The 24,403-nt window shown below is 42.1% G+C and overlaps 1 protein-coding gene across 8 annotated transcripts in view; it reads right to left on the bottom strand.

Annotated features, from left to right (window-relative positions):
* SOX5 (SRY-box transcription factor 5) overlaps positions 1-24,403 on the bottom strand; it is a 1,042,959-nt gene that overhangs the window by 49,212 nt on the left and 969,344 nt on the right. For all 8 annotated transcript variants that reach the window (XM_087968772.1, XM_087968773.1, XM_087968768.1 and 5 more), the window contains one exon: positions 16,128-16,300. In XM_087968772.1, the coding sequence (XP_087824898.1) occupies positions 16,128-16,300 (173 nt within the window). The remainder of the gene's footprint in view (positions 1-16,127; positions 16,301-24,403) is intronic.

Here is a 24,403-nt window from a genome sequence, read left to right as displayed (position 1 = left end):
TGGCGGGCCACAACACTGATTTTCCTTACAATATTGGAATATATATTAAGAAAATTAATAATGATTTTCTGTTATGTCAATCTGGGGTGGCAAGGCCCGTTAACAGAACCATTTCTTCAGGGCCTTTTGAAAGATGGAGAGCCAATCTTATTTCCGAAGGGGTGATTTTCCACAAAGGGAACCATTTCATGGAGAAGGCCCTCTTCTTGGTCCCGCTAGATGGATCTCCTTAAGAGAACAGAGTTGTAACACTCCCTGACTCCCCACTCTGGTGGATCAGGTAGATGTAACTGGGAAAACATGTTCCACATATAACCTTGTCCTAAGCCCAGGTAATCCTTTAAAGATAACAGCCAGCACCCAGAATTGTACCCAGAATCAAACCAGCAGCCGATACAACCCTTACAAGGAAATGTTAGCAATAATTTGATTTTTCACTTTCCACTATCTCAACTTTCCACTATCAAGTACAGGCAGAATTCATTTTACAAAAGGGATATTTCTTAAAAAGAAACGTTTTTAAACATGCAAACTGCTTGATCTGTAGAGAGTCTTCATCAGGCACTATGGAAAAGTAGATTTGCAGCTTCAAAAAGGGTAAAGCAACATATTTGTAACATGCCCAAGCTGTATTTCCTCTGGGTGTTAATGTGCACTATTGGAGGCAGAGTAATTTTTTTAAAAGTTATTTTTGTTTAGATACAGAAAGTATCAAATTATAATTAATCTGAGGTGACAATTATAACTACAACTGTGGCCCCAGGTTACCAAGAAACCAGAAAAACACGAGTCATTCACATGTTTCTCGCTTGGGCTGAAACTCTTCCAAGAAAAATAGAGAGTTTTTTTAAATGTCTTATGCCTTCTCAATTAAAATACATTTCAGGCCAAACTCTATTAATTATACATGTGTATATAAAATGACAAGACTTCCCTTTCTCCAGTAAATGATCACAAGGAACTAGCTCAATAAAGCAAAGCATAATTCTTCATTTCATTTTTGCAAAGGATTGATGTTTTAGGCCTGACCACACAATTCTTAGCAGATGTCCTCACCATATTTTTTTTTCTAAAGGTAAAAATGGCAGCACTAGAGTTGATTCCAATGAAGCCAGAAGTAAGGCACTGGTTTGAGGTTTCTGGAATAAAGCTATTCCTATTCCATTCCATTCTACCTTCCTGTTCTCTTATCTTCTAATTCTCTTCTCATCTCATCTCACCTCGCCTAATTTACTATATTATCCAATCCAATCCCATCCTATTCTATTGTACTCTATTCTAATGTCCTATCCTATCCTATCCTATCCTATCCTATCCTATCCTATTCTACTCTACTCTACTCTACTCTACTCTACTCTACTCTACTCTACTCTACTCTACTCTTCTCTAATGTCCTATCCTATCCTATTGTATTCTACTCTACTGTCCTCTCCTATCCTATTATACTCTACTCTACTCTTCTGTAATGTCCTATCCTATCCTATTGTACTCTACTCTACTCTAACGCCCTATCCTATCCCATCCCATCCCATCCCATCCTATCCTATTGTACTCTATTCTAGTGCTCTATCCTATACTATTTACTCTAATGTCCTATCCTACCCTATTGTACTCTACTCTACTGTCTTATCCTCTCCTAATGTACTCTATTCTAATGTGCTATCCTATTATACTGTACTGTACTGTACTCTACTCTACTCTAATGTCCTATCCTATCCTATCCTATTGTACTCTATTCTAGTGCCCTATCCTATACTATTTACTCTAATGTCCTATCCTCTCCTATTGTACTCTACTCTATTCTAATCTCCTATCCTATTGTACTCTACTCTACTGTCTTATCCTCTCCTAATGTACTCTATTCTAATGTGCTATCCTATTATACTGTACTGTACTCTACTCTAATGTCCTATCCTATCCTATCCTATTATACTCTACTCTATTCAATGCTCTATCCTATCCTACCCAACCCTCTCAGCATTTTTGCTAGGAGGGGGAAAAAAAAGCTGCCTCTCAGCTTTTCTCCTCTCCTGCCATAAAAGAGAGCTCGCTAGCCATCTCCCTGCGGAGGGGAAGGAATGGAAGGGAGGCGCAGAGGCGCTGAGGCCTTGCCAATCAAAGAACGAGAGGCTAAAGTGAACACAGATGAGTGCCACAGCTCCTGTTACTTAATCAAAAAGGCTGAAAACCGAGTCACCGGGGCCAGCACAAAGTCATGTGTTAGAACAACAGCTGATCTGTATTAAAGAAGATTAACTCGCCGTGCCACAGCGGAGGGCCCTGGATTATTTTATGTACTTCCCCTGCTATACAAGCCGTCAGCACAATTATTGCCCTGCGAAGTGAATGACTGATCTGTAACCACAGCTAAATAGCAGGCTGCTCAGGGGCCTGGCCTGCCTCACGAAGATGGATTTTCATAGGCATCAAAGCCCTTTTAATGGTCTCCCCTGTTTCCAGGCACAAGGTCCCCCCCCCTTTTTTTGTTGCCAGCATGGAGAACTCAGGATGAAGGCTCCCTGTCCGAAAAGATTTGGCCAGTTGTCACTTGACAATTCCCAACTAGCATGAGGGAGGAGGAGGAGGAGGAGGGAGGGAGGGAGAGAGGGAGACAGGACAAAGCGAAGGAAAGAAAAGATAGGTAGGCTGGTCTCCGCTTTAAAGGATTAAAAATAATAAAAAATAAAAAATCAACAGGAAGGGAGAGAGAAAGAGAGAGAGAGAGAGAAGGAGAAGTACAGATGCTTTTTGAACACGAGCAACTGCTCCATCCACAGCTGAATGCAATGCGCTTAACAAATAACAGCAATTTAGCTATGCTTGCGAGGAATAGCTTGAGTCACTTCGCATTAGCATCTAGCTGAGTGTTAAAGTCATTTCTACATGGGGAGCAGAAAAAAGGAATTTCAGCTCCTAGCAGCCTTTCAAGAATGCTTAAATATTTGAATATAAAATTCCTTTGTGCCTGCCGTGATTTTGTCTTACATCTGACCCTCCACGTTCTCACCACGCAATATTGCTTTGCCGCTGCCTCTGTGTTTTGCTTCGCTGGGGCTTTCTCCATGTTTACTCACTGTTCTTTTTCTGTGCCTAGCCTCCCCGCCTCTCCCACCGTATTCCCTTTCCTCACAACCTATAAAGTTGATCTTATGTAGTGGTAAGGTATTTATTACGACAAGCCTTTTTAATCTCCAGGGATCCTTTTGGGAAAATCACCTGAAGCAGCAGCAATTTTTCCTTATTCTACAGCGATAGGTTCCTCTCAAAATTCAGCTCACAGACAGAGTGCTGTATGGAAACATCACAGATGCAGGGGTTATGAGGAACAAAATGGGGACCACAGGATGTGGAAAGGATGCTACCTCACCCAGGGGTGGGATGCAAATATTTTTACTACCAGTTGTGTGGGTGTGGCTAGCTAGGAGTGGCTAGATGGGAGTTGCCATGTGACTGGGTGGGTGTGGCTTCTTCTTCTTTTTGTGTACCCCCCCCCCTGCACTCCATTTTTTTTGCCTCCTGGGCCTCAGGGAAGCCTCTGGGGTGTGTGTTTTTGATCTCAAGGGGCTTCCCTGAGGCCCAGGAAGGCAAAAAACAGAGCACCGGGGGCACGCAGTACCTCCCCCCACACTCCATTTTTTTGCCTCCTGGGCCTCAGGGAAGCCTGAGGAAGACAGCGAGAGGGATTCCGGCAAAGCTGATCATCGGCACAGCTGATCATCAGAACAGCTGATCATTGGGAGGAAAAAAAGAAATACCGGTTCGATCGAACCAGTAGCTGTTTTTTTAAAATACCGGTTCACTTGAACCGGGCTGAACCACTAGAATCCCACCACTACCCCACCCAAGTCCATGGGAATTGTCACCCTCATCAACTACAGATAGTCCTTGAAATTTGTTTAGTGATCATTCAAAGTTACAACGGCACTGAAAAAAGTGACTTATGACCATTTTTCATAATTATGACCATTGCAGCATCTCCATATCATGTGATCAAAATTCAACATGCAACTGGCTCCTATTTATGACAGTTGCAGTGTCCCAAGGTCATGTGATCAGCTTTTGCGACCCTCTGTGACAAGCAAAATCAATGGGGAAGTCAGATTCACTTAGCAACCATGTTGCTAACTGCAGGGATTCCCTTAACAGGAGTGGCAAAAAAGGTTGTAAAATGGGGCAAAAGTCACTTAACAACTGTCTCGCTTAGCAACAGAAATCTTGAGCCCAATTGTGGTTGTAAGTCCAAGACTACCTGTATTTCCTTTGATTGTTTAGGAAATAATTCCTAAACAATCTTCAAGTGCAACCATCTTTCTTAGCAAGGTGGACAGGATCATTTTAGGAAATGCTGTTGACCTCAACCTATAGCTTTGCTCAGCTGTGAACATTTACAAGGCATAATCTAGTGCCAGGGTCTCCAACCCGTGGCAACTGTAAGACTTGTGGGCTTCAACTCCCAGAATTCCTCAGCCAGCCATGCTGGTTGGGGAATTCTAGGATTGAAGTCCACAAGTTTTAAAAGTTTTCAAGGTTGGAGACCCCTGATCTAATGGGACCATGGAGAAAGGCCTTCTCTGTGGTGTCTCTCTCCCTGAGGAACATCATCCCTGAAGAAAAAATGGCTCCCATTTTGACACTGTTTGGAAAGGCCTAAATATCTCAGGGTGATATGGAGCCCATCAAGTGGTTGGTTTGATTGTTGTGACCAGAGAAGTGGCCATTTATTAGGTGTTTTTTTTTAATTGTGGTTTTGTTTCTGTAAGCCAAACTTGCCAAGTTTAAGACTTGTGGACTTCAACTTCCAGAATTCCTGACATGACTGGAGGAGGAATTCTGGGAGTTGAAGTCCACAAGTCTTAAAGCTGTCAAGTTTGAAGACTCCTCCTGTCCAGAGTCACTGTGAGTTGAGCCACTGCATAAATTTTCTTAATAAACCCGCACCTTATATGGGGTATAAATATGGAAAATGAAATAATAATAATAATTAGGGCTGCATTCATTCCTATAAGAAGAGACAAAAGGACATTTGTTTAGAAGTTAGATTCTTTAAGTCAAATGTGCCCCATTCTTTAACTTGTTCCAAGATTTCTCTTGTCTGCCAATTGGAATTTATTCCTCAGGAAAAAAAGACATTTTTTAACACCTGCATGACTAATACCAACTATCTGCAAATTTCAGTCCCCTTTCTTTAAATTGGGCAGATTCCTAGATTCTGTGATAATTGCTTTTTCCATGCCTCTCTCTCTCTTCTATACTAGAGGCAGCCAATATCAAAGGTGGAGATACAGAATGGCTAAGTTCAGATAACATGCACAGCTAGGAGTAGTTAAAAGATGCTGAAACTACATTCGTGCAACCTGCTAAGATGTTTAAGTTCTACTTTTCAGTGGCTTACTTTAACTTGCTGCACAAGGTTTTTATTTCATCTTTATTTGGGGTTAACTCAAGGTGATGTACATATACTATACTTGATACATTGGTGGTGCAGTGGTTAAAGTGCATTATTGCAGGCAAACTCTGCCCACAGCCTGGGGTTCAATCCTGATGGATTTGAAGATTGAAGATCAGCCTTCCATCCTTCTGAGGTTGGTAAAATGCGGACTCAGGTTGTTGGGAGCAATATGTTGACATCGTAAACTGCACAGACAGTGCTTTAAAGCGCTATGGGGCAGTATATAAGTCTAAGTGCTATTGCTACATCCTGTTCTCACCACAGCCACCACCCTGTGAAAGAAAGACAATGCGCCAAGGTCATCCAGCCTTCATGTCTACCAAAGAGAGAAGAAGAAGGGTTGGACTTAGATTGTTTGTGGAAATGTAATGACTCTCGGCTGATGACGCACTTAACGCCACCCCTCAGCTCAGCCTGCTCGTCTCCTACAGTCCACGGCCAAAACCTTCTTCCAAGATAGCACTTCCAAACCATGAATACTCTCACTTTGCACATATGTCTACATTAGCGTTGTCAAACTTGTGGCCCACAGGCCGGATGTGTCACACACTGGCCACTCCCACTCCCGGTTTAGCGAAGGGAAAAAAGTTGCAATACGTCATGTGAAGACAATCTGACAATATGAGTTTGGCACCCCTGGTCTACATATTTTCTGCCTAAATTTCATACCTTGCATTTCTCCTTGCTGAAGGATATCTTCTTCCTCTGAGCCCAGACTCCCAATTTGTTCAGACTGAACTGCAATCTCGTTCTCCCCACCTCGCATGAGATTGCCTCAATCTGAATTTGTCACCACCAAATTTGATAAGTAGCCCATTCATCCCATTATCCATTATATACCCATTATAAAGGTGGAATAATTCTGACCTGAAGACTGATCTGCAGGACATAGCAGATGCACCCTCCAACCAAAGGTGGGTATTCAGCAGGTTCTGACCAATTCTGGAGAACTGGTAGTGGAAATGTTGAGTCATTCGGAGAACTGGCAAATCCCACCTCTGACTGGCCCCGCCCCCATCTATTCTCTGCCTCCCGAGTCCAAGCTGATTGGCTGGGTCTTCTTTGGTTGCCCTGCACAGGAGAACGGAGCTGGAAAGCAGGTTAGTGGGGTGGGGAGGGAATGAAATTTTGCAGTAACTTTTCCCCAGGAATGGGGGGCGGGGGGGGGAATGGGGATTTTACAGTATCTTTCCCCTGGAGATTTTACAGTGTCTTTCCCCCACCACGCCCACCAAGCCACGCCCACAGAACCGGTAGTAAAAAAAATTGAATCCCACCACTGCCTCCAAACCAATGTCTACAACCAATAACTCCGACTCTCTGAATGTGGTTACTCAGCCAGCAGAGGACTCACCCTTTTCCAGTACCGTCCAAACCAAATCCCCTCAATTTTATCAAAGAGAAAATTATCACTGTAACAATTGAAGAATTTATTTCTTGTTTTTGGCAGAACTAATCTTCCAACAGGTGTTCAATGGAAGTTATAAATAAGTACCCAAATCTGTAGGAAAACTAGGATAGACATTGCTAAAAAGAAAGGGGAGAGGATGGAAATAATCTTCTAATGGTCAAAATTTATACCTGGGGAGAAAATCAGAAATAAAAGATTTGCAGTTACTTCTGATCTCTCAAAGCATTTGGAACTTTGTTCCCCTGACTCATTACTACAGATTGCTATATAGGTGGTCCTCGATTTACGACTACAATCAAGTCCAACATTTCCATTTCTAAGCAAGACAGCTATTAAGTGAGTTCTGTTCCATTTTACGACCTTTCTTGACACAGTTGTTAACTGAATCACTGTGTTCTGATCTAGGCTTCTTTGGAAAGCATAAAACACAATCTTAGTTCCGGCAAAACCTCTTTTATTTCCACAGCTGTGAATTACGTTCATTCACAGCCTGCAAGGCTTCATGAACAGTCTTTCAGGGGAATGTTGATAAACACTCACCTTATCACACTTGGAATGCTGCGAGAGAACTCATTGCCAAATGCAGGGCAAGGCCAGACTTGACACAGAGTCAAACAGAACTTTTCACCACTTGAATCAATCAGTTGAACTAATTGCTTCCTGCAAAGGCTCACGTCCCATTCGCTCCTCTTTTATGTACTGTGGGAGGGGCCAATCATCTTACTCCTGAGCCGATCCTGCTTTCTCAATTGTTCTTGTCTTCGGGTAGCTCTGCGCATGCGCAGGCTGGGAACCGGTTCCAGAAACTCCCCCCGTCTCACTGCTGTCTGAGTCTGAAGGCAGCTGATGACTGCCAGCCTGCCCTGGCCCCATCTCTGTCTCTGATGCAGAGCCGTCGTCTGAGCCCTCCCCAGCCTCCAAGACTGGCCCAGGTTCCTCCCCAACCTCTTCACTGCTGTCCGACTCTGCTGCCAGCTTCGTCAGTTGCCGACGGGCCACAACACAACTGTTAAATTAGTAACATGGTTGTTAAGTGAGTCTGGCTTTGCCATTGACTTTGCTTGTCAGAAGGTTGCAAAAGTTGATGGCATGACCCAAGGCATTGCAACCGTCATAAATTTGAACCAGTTGCCAAGCATCTGAATTTTGATCATGTGACCACGGTGATGCTGCAACAGTTGTAAGTGTGAAAAGGGGGTCATAAGTCACATTTTCCAGTGCCGTTGTAACTTTGAACGGTCACTCAACGAATGGTTGTAAATTGAGGACTACCTGTAACATTTGTTTTTCACCTCTTTTTTTTTTACATTTTTATAAATCTGGAATAGATGGCGAAGGCGCCATTGATAGAAAACTGAGACCAACCAATGGAGGTTGAGTCCAGGGCACAATCCTGAATTTTCATGAGTCGAACCATTTCCAAGTGAACAGGACAGAGCAGATAACTAGGTGGAGATTGATAACAGCAACTGTCTCATTTTTAAAAAAAATTCTCTTGTGTTTTATCTAATCTGTTATCCTGTTTGGTCACTTTGATAAGTAGAGAATCAAAAGGTGACTCATAGCATCTTTCCTGACTAACACAAAATGTGGGTTTTTAAAAAACAAAACAAAAAAAGCACAATCTTTGTTGCCTATTCATTTTATCTTATCTGTCTGCCTGTCTGTCTTATCTGTCTGCCTGTCTGTCTTTATATCTATCTATCTATCTATCTATCTATCTATCTATCTATCTATCTATCTATCTATCTATCATCTATCTATCACCTATCCAGTGGTGGGATTCATATTTTTTTACTAGCGGTTCTGTGGGTGTGGCTTGGTGGGTGTGGCAGGGGAAGGATACTGTAAAATTTCCAGTCATAGATGGTATTTGCTGGTTCTCTGTACTACTCAAAATTTCTGCTACCGGTTCTCCAGAACTGGTCAGAACCTGCTAAATACCACCTTTGCACACACCCCTCTCTCATCTATCTACATATCTACCTATTATCTATCTATCTATCTATCTATCTATCTATCTATCTATCTATCTATCTATCATCTGTCTATTATCTCTCTGTCTCTCTATCTCTCTACGGTATCATCTATCTATCTATCTATCTATCTATCTATCTATCTATCTATCTATCTATCTATCTATCTATCTATCTATCTATCTATCTATCTATCTATCTCTCTATCTATGTACGGTATCATCTATATCTATCTATCTATCATTATCTATCTATCTATCATCTATCTATCTTCTATCTATCTATCTATCTATCTATCTATCTATCTATCTATCTATCTATCTATCATCTATCTATCTATCATCTATCTATCTATTATCTATCTCTCTATCTCTCTATCTATGTACGGTATCATCTATATCTATCTATCTATCATTATCTATCTATCTATCTTCTATCTATCTATCTATCTATCTATCTATCTATCTATCTATCTATCATCTATCTATTTATCTATCTATCTATCTATCTATCTATCTATCTATCTATCTATCTATATATCTATCTATTATCTATCTATCTATCTATCTATCTATCTATCTATCTATCTATATCTATCTATCATCTATCTCTGTCTATCTATCATCTATCTGTCTATCATCTATCTATCATGTATCTATCTCTCTATCTATCTATCTATCTATCCATCCATCCATCCATCCATCCATCCATCCATCCATCCATCCATCTATCATAAATATGAGACAGTTGCTAAGTGTCTGAATTTTGATCATGTGATAACAGGGATGCTGCAATGGTCATAAGTGTGAAAAATGGTTATGTCACTTTTTCAGTGCCATTGTAACAGTCACTAAAACCAAACTGTCATAAGTTGAGGACTGCCTGTAATACAAGACCATATCTTCCCCAATTTACATCATGTATTATTATTTTTAGTTCAACTGATAATTTTAAATCAACTTCCAATGAAACCCATGGACTTGGCATCTCGTAAGAATCAGTTGACCAATAGGAAATCTCTATAGAAATTGGGTCCGATCTAAATCTTTAATGAACAAATAATAAATAAATAATAAACCCAACCAGTCTTGCCCAGCAGAATGCAGAAAAGACACAGGTAGGATTAATAGCAATAGCAATAGCACTTAGACTTATATACCACTTTACAGTGCTTTACAGCCCTCTCTAAGCGGTTTTACAGAGTCAACATGTTGCCCCCAACAATTTGGGTCCTCATTTTACCCACCTCGGGAGGATGGAAGGCTGAGTCAACCTAGAGCCTGGTGAGAATCGAACTGCCAAATTGCAGGCAGCTGATAGTCAGCAGAAATGGCCTGCAGTACAGCACTCTAACCACTGCGCCACCAAGGCTCTAATACCAGGCAATAAACAATACCTCGAATCAAGAAACTAAGTAAAGGTAAAGGTTCCCCTTGCACATACATGCTAGTCGTTTCTGGCTCTAGGGGTTGGTGTTCATCTCCATTACAAAGCCAAAGAGCCAGCACTGCCCGAAGACGTCTCCGTGGTCAGGTGGCCAGCATGATTAAACACTGAAGGTGCACGGAACACTGTTACTTTCCCACCAAAGGGGTCCCTATTTTATTACTTGCATTTTTACATGCTTTTGAACTGCTAGGTTGGCAGAAGCTGGGACAAGTAATGGGAGCTCCCTCCATTATGCGGTGCTAGAGATTCGAACCGCCAAACTGCCGACCTTTGTGATTGACAAGCTCAGCATCTTAGCCACTGAACCACTGTGTTCCATGAAACTACTTATCAAGAAATCAAGAAACTACATACTCTCTAAACTAGTGGTTGCCAACCAGTGGGCCGGGGACCACCGGTGGTCCGCGAGAAAATTTTGGTGGGCCACAGAGAAAGATCTCCCCCAAAGCACCCCCCGCAAAGCAATTAATCCAGGCTGCGCGGGAACACAAGGCTGCGCTGCCCACATGGCCTGCCCACCCACTGGCCCCCAACCTTCGGCCGAGCACAAACTTTACCTTGAGTAGAGCCATGCGAGGTGGAACTGGAAGGTAAGACCAATGGCGGGGGAGGGAAATCCACCCCAGGGTGGCTTGGTGGGAAAGTCGGTCCCATATTCCAGAGCTGCAGTAGTCACAGGACTGGCCCTTTGGTCACCCCAGAGCAGCTCCTCCAGTCCATGGCAGGCTGGTGTACCCAGATGGAGGAGCAGCCAGTCCTGTGACTACTGCAGCTCTGGAATATGGCACCAACTTTCCCACCCACGTCAGCAAGCCACCGTCAGTCGAAATTCATATCAGTGGTCCTTGGGATTTGAAATTATGAGTTTGGTGGTTCCTGAGGCCCAAAAGGTTGGCGACCCTGTTCTAAACAATAGTCTAAACAAGGAACTAGGGACACTGCCTCCAATACTGACATGGCAAGCCATTTGTATATAAAAGGAGAGCAAACCTTACTTCCTTCTTGCATAGATGATATTACCTAGTTGGGTAATTAAATGTCTGCAAGAAAACATCCAAGCTCAGAGAGCACCAAGGACCCTACAGTTCAACCCTGAGCTATAAATATTCCCCTTATAGGATTAAAATGTTCAGAGCATATTTAAAATGGTATTCTACAGTTCAATTATCATGTTCGCCTGCCTTCCTTCCACAGAAAATTTTCCCTTTGTGGTCTCACTATCACCACATGAGGTAGGTTAGGCCAGAAATTATGACCAGCCCAAGGTTGCTTGATGAGCCTCGTAAGTAACTGGGGATTTGAAATTAGGTGGGCTAGGAACCAGCCTGATAGTGTAACTTGTACACCACATGGATTCTGAAATTGAGGAGAAGAGAAAGTAATTATATGGCCTGTTTCTGATTACAATTAGCATGCCTGCTCCAGTCACTGGTTTCCACAGCAAAGGAACTGTGATTTGTATATGAGTGTATCTCTCTGTGAATGATAAGACCGGCCATTAAAAGTGCAAATCAGAACTGAGAACCCAGGAAGATCTCTGCTGGATCAATCAAGCATCAGTTAAGCCTAGAAGCTCCTTCCCAAAGTTAAGAGAGAGAGAGAGAGAGAGAGAGAGAGAGAGAGAGAGAGAGAGAGAGAGAGAGAGAATTCTGGGGAATTCTGGGAATTGAAGTCCACAAAAATTAACGTTGCCAAGATTGGAGACTCCTGAGTTAAGGAACAGAGCCATGATGCCCTTTTTATTTGATTTCCAAAAATGCTTTACAATGCATGTGACTGTAAACATTAAACCTTGTGTCCAGCACCTTAAAACCTGTGTGCCCTTGCCTGGGACCTATTGAAGAAGTCTCCAAAAGCACTTTTTGGAGGGTTGCGTTGCCCTACTTGGAACACCTGAGAAAAGTTGGCTAGCCATTTTCATCCAGAGTATACGAATCACGAGCTTGGATTAGATCAGGGGTGTCCAATCTTGGCAACTTAAAGACCTATGGACTTCAGTTCTGGGAGTTGACATCCACAGGTCTTACAGTTGCCAAAGTTGGACTCCCCTCATTTTTTGATACCAACCATATAGTTGCAAGTCCTGATTTTAATACTTAATCTTTTAAACATTCATTTCAGAAGGGAAGAGGGAAAAGGATTGGCACCAGGTAGGGAAGGAATGAAAAGGTTTCCTTCCCTGCTGTAGGCTGGTTGAAAAAAGTCATTCCCAGAAATTATTCCCAGCAAGCTTTGCAACCCAACAAGACAGACGCAGGCTTCAGAGAGTAATCAGGATTGCAGAAAAAACAATTACTACCCACCTGCCTTCATTTGAAGACCTGTATACTGCACGAGTCAAAAAGTGGGCTGTGAAAATATTTACAGACCCCCTCACATCCTGGATATAAACTGTTTCAACTCCTACCCTCAAAACGACGCTATAGAGCACTGCACATCAGAACAACTAGTCACAAGGACAGGTTTTTCCTGGAAGCCATCACTCTGCTAAACAAATAATTCCCTCAACAGTGTCCGACTGTTTACAAAGTCTGCACTACTATTACTATCAATCTTCTCATCACTCCTTATCGCCCATCCCCTCCCACTTGTGACTGTATGACTGTAACTTTGTCGCTTGTATCCTTATGATTTATATTAACTGTTTCCTAGTATGATTTGATTGCTTATTGTACCCTATGACTATCATTAAGTGTTGTACCTTATGATTCCTGATCTTGACAAATGTATCTTTTCTTATGTACACTGAGACCATTTGCACCAAGACAAATTCCTTGTGTGTCCAATCACATTTGGCCAATAAAGAATTCTATTCTATTCTATTCTATTCTATTCTATTCTATTCTATTCTATTCTATTCTATTCTATTCTATCCTATCCTATCCTATCCTATCCTATTCTATTCTATTCCATTCCATTCCATTCTATCTGTTCCTATTTCTATTCTATTCTATTCTATTCTATTCTATTCTATTCTATTCTATTCTATTCTATTCTATTCTATTCTATTCTATTCTATTCCATTCCATTCCATTCCATTCCATTCCATTCCATTCCATTCCATTCCATTCTATTCCATCTGTTCCTATTTCTATTCTATTCTATTCTATTCTATTCTATTCTATTCTATTCTATTCTATTCTATTCTATTCTATTCTATTCTATTCTATTCTATTCTATTCTATTCTATTCTGTTCTGTTCTATTCCGTTCCATTCCATTCCATTCCATTCTATTCCATCTGTTCCTATTTGTATTCTATTCTATTCTATTCTATTCTATTCTATTCTATTCTATTCTATTCTATTCTATTCTATTCTATTCTATTCTATTCTATTCCTATTCCTATTCCATTATGTTCTATTCTAAGCTTTTGGTTTCTGGCTCAAACCGGAGCTGAGAAGAAACTGCTATTAATCAGGATAGATCTGAATCAGAAAAGATACTTATTTTCCCTTTTAGGTGTTCCACACCACCCTGGCAGCTGCTATTAAACTGTATAAACTAGACATGTTATCTGTAGCGTATAACCATTTCTGCTCTGACCCAAAGCCTCTTTGTTCAAATAACAACTCCTGCTTATCAGTGTATAGACAGTATTCCAGATTATTGCCAAGAACACTGACTATTGTGGCTCCCGTCACTGGCTACTCAATAGTTCTTGCCAGGGAATGCGGTGGCACTAAAACAACTTGCATATTGTTTATAATCCTGATTGTTTAATTGAAGGTGAGTCAATAGGCCCAGGTCTTTTCTAAGTTTCCTAGACATCCAATTAATCTTGGACACGCAAACTAAATACTAGGGTTTAAGCACTCCGGAGCTGCAATTTGTAAAGTTGTAATCTTGCCTCATTATTGCCACAATTGCTGCTGCCACTGCAGCTACCACTGCGATTATTCCTAAGTTTATTGATGATATCAGCACTATCAAAGCACTGTTTCGACGGGTGTTGCTCTAATTAACACAGTCATTAATTCCCTGTGTTATTCTTTCTATGAACTGATCAGTGGGGAATTTTGGAGAAAGGAAAAAAAACAAAAACAAATGAGTTTTCTCTTTTATTTCCTCCTTGAATATCCAGATAAGAAAACGGTTGTATCTCAAGACAACCCCTCTCTTCTCCACACCTGTTCCTAGCTACTTTGTCATTGCTTTCATACTACATACTAAATCCAGATTAATTTAACTAAGCCAGGGGCTTGCAGGAGAAATGATTATTAACTGGGTATGTCTTGTGTAATGAAGAGAAAGTCTAGTGATTACATGATAGCAGTATTCCAATATTTAAGGGGCTGCCACAAAGAAGAGCGGGGTCAAACCTCTTCTGCAAAGCACCTGAAGACAGGATAAGAAACAATGGATGGAAACCAGTTGGGGGATTCTACCAGTTTCCCTACTGGTTCGGTGATGTTCTAACCCAACCTGGTTACCAGCAAGAAAATCTCAAACAAACACAGTAACTCAAACCTTCACAGCTTTAATCTACAAACAAACTTCTTTGTAGATAAAAGATGGCTTGCAGGCAATTAGTCCAATCAGGAAAGCCTTGACAGAATTCTTCAGATAAGCTGGAGTCTCTACACACGATCCTGGGTCCTTCGAACATTTTTTTGCCTTTTACAGAGCAAAAACTTCTTGAAACCAGGCTTATATTCCCTAGAGGGAGGGGCCATTATGTTGCATCCTTACTCCCGAGTCGCCTGTGCTGCTCCAGCTGTTCTCTTCTATGAATCATCCTGCGCTCACGCGCACTTAGCACAGGCTCCTCGGGAACCTCCTCCTCACTGCTGCCAGCCCCCACAATCCCTGAAAGCAGCAGTCCACTCCCTGATGGTCCTGGCCCCTCATCAGAGTCATCGCTCTCCTCAGACATCTGCACCTGCTGCCACCTAACCACAACAGGTGATCACACATTTTGCGCGTGTGCATCGAGCAAGGAATAACATTAAAGGAGGATTTGGCTGAAGGATCTGACCTCCCTTATTCTTCTTGGAGGACCCAGGAATAGGTTGTGAGTTGGAATACTAAATGCAAACCCAGCAGGTTAAAGCAGAAGCACGTAGCAGATAGCTATGTGAATGTGGAAATACGCAGAGTCCGGCTCATATGTTGATGTATTGGCTACCATCAGAAACATGTACCAATAATGATTTATTTTTGGCTAATGACAAAGCCAGGAAGGGGGCCTCATTCTGGCAGTTTAAAGTTTGATCTAGACATGGAACAAGAAGAAGTCGTATAAAAGACCAAAGGGCCCAGAAACACAGAGAGAAAGACATCAATTGTTATCCTTAAATCTGAGTCCAGGTCAGGAAGACCAAGATTGTATTATACTACCATAATATCTAGCTGGAGCTACTGAAAATAAGGGAGCTGGTGGCTCAGTGGCTAAAACGCTGAGCTTGTCGATCAGAAAGGTCGGCAGTTCAGCAGTTCGAATCCCTAGCACTGTGTAACGGAGTGGGTTCCCGTTACTGGTCCCAGCTTCTGCCAACCTTAGCAGTTCGAAAGCATGTAAAAATGCAAGTAGAAAAATAGGGATCACTTTGTGGGAAGGTAACAGTGTTCCGTGTGCCTTCGGTATTTAGTCATGCTGGCCACATGACCACGGAGACGTCTTTGGACAGCGCTGGCTCTTCGGCTTTGTAATGGAGATGAGCACCGCCCCCTAGAGTCGAAAACAAGTAGCATGTATGTGCGAGGGGAACTTTTACCTTTACCTTACTGAAAATTCAGCTACCAAATTTCTTTTTTTCCACACTTCAAAAGTTGAAGCTGAACTTGAACTGAAGAGCACAACATCACAAACGGACTCAAGGAGGCCCCCCTCAGATACTCACCTTATCTGTCCTGCAGTTGTTTAAACCCAAATTGTTTGCAACCGCAACCTTTCCATCCAGCACCTGTTGTTCTCGCCGGAGCTGTTCTTTCATCTGCCGAGCTTCCTGAATCGCCTTGGTAACAGCATCGTGATCATTTAAGTAACCTGATGATGTGATGGAGGAGAGGATATCTGGGAAGAAGGTAGAAGGTAGAGAGGTAGAGAGAAGGGAGAAGGTAGAGAGCATAAACAGAAACATGATTATCATCAAAACATTCAAATGTTTTCTCTTGCAGCATATGGGTGCCCTGAAAATTATGAGAGGTCGATCGCCTTGTTTAATTTATTTTAACATGAAAACACTGAAACCAAAGAGGGAGTGAATGACTAACTGATACAACAAGGTTGTCCTCCTGTGTTTCTCAACATTGACAGGTTTTGAGATGTGTGGACTTCAATCCCCAGAATTCTGGCCACGCTGGCTGGGGAATTCTGGGAGTTGAAATCCACACATCTCAAAGTTATCCAGGTTGAGAAACACAGGAGGACACCCTTGTTGTACCAATCAGTCATTGGTTGTACCAATCCCTCTATGGAGATTCTCAGTCATCCAGGTCATGGTTGTCTCAAAGGTGCTTTTTCAAGAGACCACTGGTCTTTCTGGTTATTCTTTGAAGACATTTTGCTTTTGATTCAAGACGCTTCTTCAGGTCTTCTTCAGAGTTGAAGAAGCTTCTTGGATGAGAAGTGAAATGTCTTCAAAGAAAAACCAGAAAGTCCAGTTGTCTCTTGAAAAAGCACATTTGGAACACCGATCTACTCCCATATTTGGGATATTAAATTAAACTCAGCAGCAGAAAATGGCGTTGCTGGTCTTCTCTGGAAACTCAAGTTTGAGAAAGTGAGATGGAGGAAGAAACACTCGACAAAGAGATCTAGAAAATGGCTTGTTTCTTTTCTCTCCCTAACACTCAAATATATACTTAATACAGGTAGTCTTTGACTTGCCACCCCAATTGAGCTGGAGATTTCTGTTGCTAAGTGAGTTGCTAAGTGAGTTAAGTGAATTTTGCCTCGTTTTCTGGCAACAGTTGTTAAGTGGGTCACTGCAGTTGATAAGTTAGTAACACGCTTATTAAGTGAATCTGGCTTCCCTGTTGATTTTGTTCATTAAAAGGTCACAAAAGATGATCACAAAAGACAGTTGCAGGACACTGCAACTGTCATAAATATGAGTCAGTTGCCAAGTGTGTGAATATTGATCACGTGACCATGGGAATGTTTCAAAGTTGTAAGTGATGAAAAATAGTCATAAGTCATTTTTTTCTCTGCCGTTGTAATTTGAACAGTTACTAAATGAATTGCTGTAACTCAAGGACTACTGTACTTTTATGCATTACAAAGAAAAAATAACCAATGATTCCTGGAGGTTATGGGTACGCAAAATATTCTATTATTGAATAATGAAATGGACTCTTCTACATTTTCGGAAGAGATTCTCGTTGTGCTTTCTTTTTTGTTTTTGAGGATGAATCACTTCCAATATGTCTGAGTGAGCTTGAATCAGGGTACTCTGTGGCAGAACATTTTCATACCTCCCCTGAAATCCATACGAGATATTGAATTTCCCTAATTTTGGCAATAAGCCATTAAAAGAGCCGTGGTGGCGCAGTGGTTAGAATACAGTATTGCAGGCTAACTCTGCCCACAACCAGGAGTTTGATTGTCACTGGCTCAAGGTTGACTCAGTCTTCCATCCTTCCAAGGTTGGTAAAATGAGGACCCAGATTGTTGGGGGCAATAGGCTGACTCTGTAAATTGCTTAGAGAGGGCTGTAAAAGCACTGTGAAGCGGTATATAAGTCTACGTGTTATGGCTATTATTCCTACTCTATGTGCAACTAGATAATCTGCTCAGTGGCTAAATGATGGAAGGGTCCCAGTGACTTAAAGATTAATATTTTCATTTCAGACTAGAGTTTCATGAACAAAAGTGTCACTTCAGCAGGTGTGCTCAGCCTTAATTCAGTCAGCATTTTGTATCGGTGTGAAGGAAAGCAATGCAAAGACAATGAAGATTGTTAGTGGAGGCAAATAAGGATGAAATGCCAAAAATAAATTTTTTAAAAATGAACCCCCTAACCCCAAATTAATAGTTTTATGGAAGAAATTAACTGAACTGGGAGTTAAATGAAGAACTGCACGTAGGAATTGGTGTGAAATAGATTCCTTTCTCATTTTGATGCTGGTTTAGACTTTCAGATATATATCCCAGTCAGAAGACATTTACATGCCAAAATCTACAATTTGCTGGCTCCCAAAAAATGGGCATTTAAAAAAAAAACTGTAAAAGGAAATCATTTTATCTATGTGCAATAGGTAAAATGAGAGCAAAAATCTAGCTGCTATGAGAAATGTGCACAAAATCATTTAATGGTTTCATGCAGATTTGTTTGTTTTGGAAACCAAAAAACATAAGGATACAAAACAAATATACAGATGAAAAGTGAGAATCGGAGTAAAGCTAGACTTATCTTTAGCTGTGTTTGTGTGTACATGGCTAGGTCCCAAAATTGGGCCAAACTGCAGTATCATTTGTTTATGATTTAGGAAGTTGTGCGAATCCACCCATGGTTGATTCAGCAAGCCACACTGAAACTATGATTTAGCAAGCATTCCTTGTCTAGTTTTCCCTGCAGTTCAAAATAAAATAAAATAACTTAATTTCTATCTCCTTGAAAACAAGCCTTGTTCATCACTTTGAATCATAGAAGGATTTGCTTGGCTACTTTTCCAAACTTTATGCTGGATTAAATTCCCACTTAATCCCACTCATCTATTTATTGATTTATGCCCCATTTTATCATTTGGAGCAATGTCAAAGCAAGTCTGCATGCATCCAAGTAAACAATTTTTTAAAGCAGGGATTACAGCACACAAAATGTGGGCCAGTAGGGGGAAAAAATGTAAGCTTTTCTTGAAGTGTATTAACCTGGAGGTCTAATGAGCAACTGAAGAATAAGTTTCCACGAAGGGCATGCATGGGGCAGGTCAGAAAGTCAAGAATATAGGGGGCAGCTTGAGTTCTTTGTCACCCTCTCCCAAAGAACCCAGTCCTCTAATTTGGCCTAGTGCAGTGGTGACATTCTACTGGTTCGGCCCGGTTCAAGCGAACTGGAAGTAAAAAATGCTATCGTTCAGCCGAACTAACAGTAAAAAAACAGCTACTGGTTTGGCCAAACCGGTATTTTTTTCCCCTCCCAACGATCAGCTGTTCCGACAATGAGTTGTGCCGGGATCCGCCTCGCTGTCTCACTGCTTCACCCAGGAGGCTTTCCCTAAAGCCCAAGAGGCACAAAAAATGGAGCACAAGGGATTGCGGAGCAACCCTCCCCATGCTCCATTTTTTGCCTTCCTGGGCCTCAAAATGCCCCCCAGGAGGTTTTCCTGAGGCCCAGGAGGTCAAAAAATGGAGCGCGGGGGGGGGGGGTGCTGCACAAAAAAAGAAGTCACGCCCACCCAGTCACATGGCCATGCCCACCTAGCCACTCCCACCTAGCCACGCCCACAGAACCTGTAGTAAAATATTTGCATCCCACCCCTGGCCTAGTGCCATTAGAGGAATGCCATGGTGTGAGGTGGTTTAAAGGACAAAGATAGATGGGTAAGGGGCTATTGAAGCACCCCTGCATTTGCAAGTATGGGTGCGTTGCCATGTGCCTAAATTTTGATAAAGTGACCTTGGGGGGTCACTGCAACTATTGTAATTTCAGGGTTGCCACTGTAACTTCGAATGGTTGTTGAACAAATGGCTATTAGCTGGGAACTATCTCTAAGTCTTTTGAGCAAGCAGGCAAGAGTCAGCACAGCATTGACGCAGCACTAAAATAACATAAAGTCTGGAAAAACATTCCTCTGAATACATGAGGCAGGTTTATTAATTTTAGTTTGTGCAGGAGAGGAAGCATGGGATAAAAATATATGACAATATTCCCTTAAACCAGGGGTGGGATTCTACAGGTTCGCACCTATTCGCTAGAACCGGTTGTTAACATTCTAAGCAGTTCGGAGAACCGGTTGTTAGAAGAAATTACGGGCCTAATCCTGTAAGGAAAGCAGGAAGGAAACATTCTGGTGTTGCTTACAGAAACTGCCTCTCCGTTAACCCTTATTACATTCTTGGCAGCACTAGACTTCCTGTCTCAGGAACTTCTCTGGAGTTTTTTCCCCCTCCTTTGCTGGTACTTGTGTGGAGTACCATTCAAAGTTACAATGGCACTGAAAAAGTGACTTATGACCATTTTTCACACTTATGACTGTTGCAGCAACCCCACAAAATGAAAGGCCAGGCGAGGAGATGCGTGCCTCGATGTGAGTGATATTGAGTTGGCCACGCCCAACCAGTCACATGACCACCAAGCCATGTCCACCCAGTCACATGACCACCAAGCCACGCCCACCAACTAAGCCATGCCCACAGAACTGGTTGTTAAAAAATTTGAATCCCACCCCGCCTTAAACCTCAGAAATGCCTTAATAAAGTAGTTGTCCCAAAGGTGCTTTTTCAAAAGGCAAATGGACTTTGTTTTTCCCTGAAGACATTTCGCTTCTCATCCAAGAAGCTTCCTTCAGTTCTGACTGAAAGATGGGTAGAGGGGAAGGGATACGACATCACCGATCTCCTGTTTACAACACAGTCCTTTCAGCAGTTCCAAAAAGTTTCCACACCCATTTGCACTACTCAGGTGATCCTGACGGCACAGACAAAGGTCCAAGCAGCCTCAACAGCTCTCAGAAAGAGTGCTAACGACCAGATGACTGCAAGGAATGTAGATCCTTCCATCCTCCACCATTCATTCAGTCAGAACTGAAGAAGCTTCTTGGATGAGAAGCGAAACGTCTTCAACGGAAAATAAAACACACAGAGAGTCCAGTTGCCTTTAGAAAAAAGCACCTTTGGGACAACCATGTCCTGGATGACTGAGAATTAATCCACGCATGTGCACAAACACAGTGAAGAGTAACCTTCACCCCACACCACCTGCACTTCAGCTAATTCAAGGAGTGAAGAGAGTTTAAACTCGATCCTCAGTCTGCTAAGGCTTGGTATAATGTTCAATTCATGCCATTCACACCTGTACGCTCACACCTTTTTCTCTCTCACCCCCACACATGTACCCACAAGGGCCCACCTCTGAGTTATAGGCTTTGTCAGAGCCGAAACGCTTCGCTTTCCACATGTTACAAGCATTGGATTCAAATGCTCTTTTGTATCCAATCTATCCCTTGGGGAGTTCATTCCCTTGACTATATCCGCAGATACAAGCAGTTCCACATGTGTGCGCTGGGGATGAAATCCTCACCTTCCAGGATCTGTATATGCGTGACGTGCATTAGAAGTTAAGATTGGCCATCGTGATCTCCTTTTTTCTTGTTATCCTTTTAAAACTAGAGCTTCTTCTTCCTTCCTTTCTTTTCTTTTTTTTTTAAAAATAAAACCCTCTTTTTAAAGCCCTGGAAAACTGTAATATGAAATTGAGCGCAAAAGAGGCTTCTGTTTGTGACATGAGGCTAAATCTAACCAGATCCATTGGTGAATTGTAACAGATGGCGGGGCTGCGAGACAGAAGGCTGCCTCTAATCACAGGGAAAATGACCGGCTTGCCTCAACATGTTTTATAGATTCCAGCAAACTTTACGCCCTAATCCATTTTTAGAACAAAAAACATCTGGGCTATAAATCCTCTAATCTGCCAAAACATGCTATTAAATCCCATGATTTGTTGAAAAACACCAAGATTAAAGAAAGGAAATATAAAATGGCTAACTGCCGTGTTAGGGAAGTGTTATTAATACTCTTTTCTTTTGTCTCAATTATGAATGTTGTGTTCCTAAAGAGCCTTGTCTAATCATGTCAGATTACACATCCTGGTTGTATTGCTTGGGCCTTCTATCTGATCCGCCACTTGCCAAAGAATGCGCAACACGGACTCCTCGCACACCGCTTCGAAACAGAGGGAAGAGGGAAACGGGTGTCAGATTGGTTCAGACTAACCCAGCTAGAATCGTTGGATCGCTGCCACAGTGTGCGCCTGAGTGGTTTTTTTCTTTTTTTCTTTTAATCTTCACCCCACCCCCCAAATGCTTTAAAAAAATGTTTTGGAAGAAAACGGAGCTGGCAGTTCTAGTGTGCTTTAGAAAGTGAAACCGAGGATTGGGAGAACTTTCCAATTTTGGCAGGAAAAGGAAGCCGTTTGCAGATCCTTTTATGCCTGACGAAGAATGAGATGTCAGATCATGGTTTGCAGATCCTGGGATCTGCAGATAAAGCAGGCAATCCTGTGCTGTTTGCAGGCCAGACGGACACATTTAGTGGCCGTATTCCCCTTAAAATAAGACCTACCTGGAAAATAAGCCCTAATGTGTCTTTTGGAGCAAAAATTAATATAAGACCTGGTCTTATTTTGGGGAAACATGGGTGATAGTTCAGGAAAAGCAGGGACATACAGAGAACCTAATCAGTTTTCTCATCCGCATCAGGTATTCTGTTTGCGTTCGCAGAATGCTTAACCTAGTGATTGCAGTAACCCATTATCTGCATTGATACAAAAGAACACACAAACACACAAATACATAACTATACAAAGAGAGAGGGGGGGAGAGAGAGGGAGAGGGGGAATGGAAGGGGGAGAGGTAGGGGGAGGGAGAGAGGACTAACCACTAACCAAACTTTGCATTGGTCATCCATTGGTCTTTGGCTTGTTATGCATGTCATACAAAAACATGACATACTGTGGTGCTCTTTGAATTGTTGTCCCTGTTGCTTCTAGATTTGCTTTTCTAGCCCAAGCAGATGTATCCACAGAGTACAGAAAGTCCTTCACTTACAACGATTCAATTAGTGACTGTTTAGTTACACCATCACTGAAAAAAAGTGACTTACGACCATTTTTCACACTTACAATCGTTGTGGCATCCCCCTGGTCAGGTGATCGAAATCTGGGTGCTTGGCAACTGACTCATATTTATGATGGTTGCAGTGTCCCAGGGTCATGTGATCAGCTTATGACAAGCAAAGTCAATGGGAGAAACCAGACTCACTTAACAGCGATGTTACTAACTGAACAGCTGCAGTGATTCACTTAACTGAGGCAAGAAAGATCATGAAATGGAGCAAAATTCCCTTAACAATGGCCTCGCTCTGCAACATAAATTTTGAGCTCAATTGTGGTCGTAAGTCAAGGACTATCTATACCACTGGTGGGATTAAAACTTTTTTACTACTGGTTCTGTGGTCATGGCTTGGTGGGCATGGTGTGGCTTGGTGGGCGTGGCAGGGGAAGGTTACTGCAAAATCCCATTACTTCCCCACCCCACTAACCTGCTTTCCAGCTCCGTTCTCCTGGGCAGGGCAACAAAAGAAGACCCAGCCAATCAGCTGGGACTCGGGAGGGAGAGAATAGATGGGGGCAGAGCCAGTCAGAGGTGGTATTTGCCGGTTCTTCCAACTACTCAAAATTTCCGCTACCGGTTCTCCAGAACTGGTTAGAACCTGCTGAATACCACCTCTGAGCAGTAGCTACGGGTAGCAAGTATGGGTCCAGAGCAAAGAACCAGACTTCTATCATCAGCTGTTAACCATAACCCCAAAGTAGTTAACAGTCAGGAGAAAGTGTCAGTACGGAGGGAAAGGAAGTATGCAGGCTCCTTTATCCTAGTTAGCACACACCGTGATCCATTCTATAACCCCAAAAAGTCCTTTTCTATATCTGTCTTATAAAGATATATGGTTGATGAAGTCTATGTCATTAACAATAACTTAAGTATGTTATCTTTTAGTCCACAGTTTCCCGCAGTTTATTAATGGTATCACACATTAATTCTCCTTACACGAGTGACCTTTACAAGTCCAGTCATCCTCACAGCTTTTATCCAATTACATTATCACTCATTACAGGTACAGCCTTTCAAAAATCTACATTTCAATGAAAGGGGAGGATGAAAATGGCAAGGATTCCAAATGCCGGGGGAGTTTAAAAAAAAAAAAAAAGGGCTAGGAAGTCAGAAAGGAGAAAATGGTATCTAGAAAATTATGAAGCTGCTTAGAGTGTTTTCGCATAGGGTGTGGAAGATCCAGGTGGATCTTCCCGTTCATTCATGGAAGCCCTGGGGATTGATGACAGCGTGATTGCCTTTGAGGGCCGTTTTGTGGGAGACTGGGGGTCTATCTTGCGTAGTTGGTTGGTCACTGTTGGAATTAAATTGTTTGACTAGATGGGCCAGGGGTCCAATCCTG

This window comes from Notechis scutatus, chromosome 6, assembly GCF_049901735.1.
Source record: "Notechis scutatus isolate UNSWTSFEM ecotype Mainland chromosome 6, rNotScu1.2, whole genome shotgun sequence".
Taxonomy (NCBI): Eukaryota; Metazoa; Chordata; class Lepidosauria; order Squamata; family Elapidae; genus Notechis; species Notechis scutatus.
The sequence above is the reverse complement of the archived record's forward strand: the minus strand, read 5'-3'. Positions and strand labels throughout refer to the sequence as shown.